This window comes from Protobothrops mucrosquamatus, unplaced genomic scaffold, assembly GCF_001527695.2.
Source record: "Protobothrops mucrosquamatus isolate PMUCROS unplaced genomic scaffold, P.Mucros_1.0 scaffold_4, whole genome shotgun sequence".
Taxonomy (NCBI): domain Eukaryota; kingdom Metazoa; phylum Chordata; class Lepidosauria; order Squamata; family Viperidae; genus Protobothrops; species Protobothrops mucrosquamatus.
This window is the reverse complement of record NW_015386080.1, coordinates 1,749,222-1,750,577: the sequence shown is the minus strand read 5'-3', so window position 1 is coordinate 1,750,577 and position 1,356 is coordinate 1,749,222. Positions and strand designations below refer to the sequence as shown.

The 1,356-nt window shown below is 35.5% G+C and overlaps 1 protein-coding gene across 1 annotated transcript in view; it reads left to right on the top strand.

Moving 5' to 3' along the window:
- Positions 1-6: 6 nt before the first annotated feature.
- The window catches only part of PLA2G12A (phospholipase A2 group XIIA), a 9,318-nt gene continuing 7,968 nt past the window's right edge, over positions 7-1,356 (top strand). The window contains exon 1 of the mRNA XM_015811444.1: positions 7-285. Within this exon, the coding sequence (XP_015666930.1) occupies positions 24-285 (262 nt within the window). The 5' untranslated portion in view covers positions 7-23. The remainder of the gene's footprint in view (positions 286-1,356) is intronic.

Sequence of the window (1,356 nt, the reverse complement as noted above, 5' to 3'; positions counted from 1 at the left end):
GAGTTCCAGAACCCACGGCGTTCATGCGTGGGAATTCTAGAACTCCGGCCCGCGGGCGTTCGGAGATGCCGGTAAGGCGAGCGGTCTTGTTGCCGCTGCTCGTGACCGGGGCCTTATTCGCCATGCTGCTAGAGCCGGGCCGATGCCACGAGCCCGAAACTCCGGATTGGAGGATGACATTGAAGACCATCAGAAACGGTGTTCATAAGATCGATACTTATCTAAATGCTGCTCTGGATCTCCTGGGAGGAGAGGATGGACTCTGTCAGTATAAATGCAGTGATGGTAATAATAATACTATATTAGAAGAAATGTATGTATGTTTGACTATCTGTTATGAAGCCAAACATGTTTAATGAATTTATTTTTTTTGTCTATCCAAAGGTAAGTTAAGGGAATGGCATAAAAATAAACAACAACAAAAACATATAAATTGCTTCTTGCTAAAGTCAGGCAAAACTAAAGTTTGAACAGTAAGCATCCCGGCCATAACAGAGGAAAAAACAGGGTATAAATACCATATTTTCAAACCAAAAAATGTCTATAGGTTGCAGATGACAGATGTAAACATTAATGCTGGAGGTTGAACAGCATATTCCTATATTTGGCTATTTCAGAAATAATCATACTAAATTTAGTGGAACTCAATCCCAGGTTATAGGATTGAAGTCTCATATTTGTACTTTCAAGAGATGCCTAAAATATTTGTATTTAAAATAGTAGCAATAACAATTATATTGGCTCCTTACTGCATACAATATAGCCATTGTTATATTTTATCATGATCTCAAGCATATTCAGTTCCTGTTATTTTGTGAAAATGCCAAGGATTATATTGCAGAAGGCAGAAGAGATTATTTATGTAAGCATCAATTCTGCTAAACGGATTAGAAAATTTGGAAATGGATGTGAAATATAATCCATTCTTCTTTCAACAGTACTTAAAAGGTTAGGTTAACTCATTGAAACCCAGTTTTCATATATTTATTGCTTTAATTCTTTGAATTTATTGTGGTTTCACAACCTTAATCTTATGTTCATATCATTAGGGGAGGCCTTGGCAAGTGATTAAATGAACCTCTACATATTAAGTCTAAAGTAAAGTAATGGAACTTTATTAAGATGCCCAAACTGAATAGCTATTTTTTAAAAAAAAACCTTACTGGCATTTTAATTTCATAATGGATATCCAATACAACACTTCAAAACAATTAACAGAAGATAACTCCAAGGACATTAGTGATCCAATTGGTCACAATTTGAGAAATGCTTTGCAGTTTATATTCATTCATTTGGTAAGCTCATCCAATTGAAAGGGTATGATTTCTGAATAGATGTGTACAGTACTGTGAGATT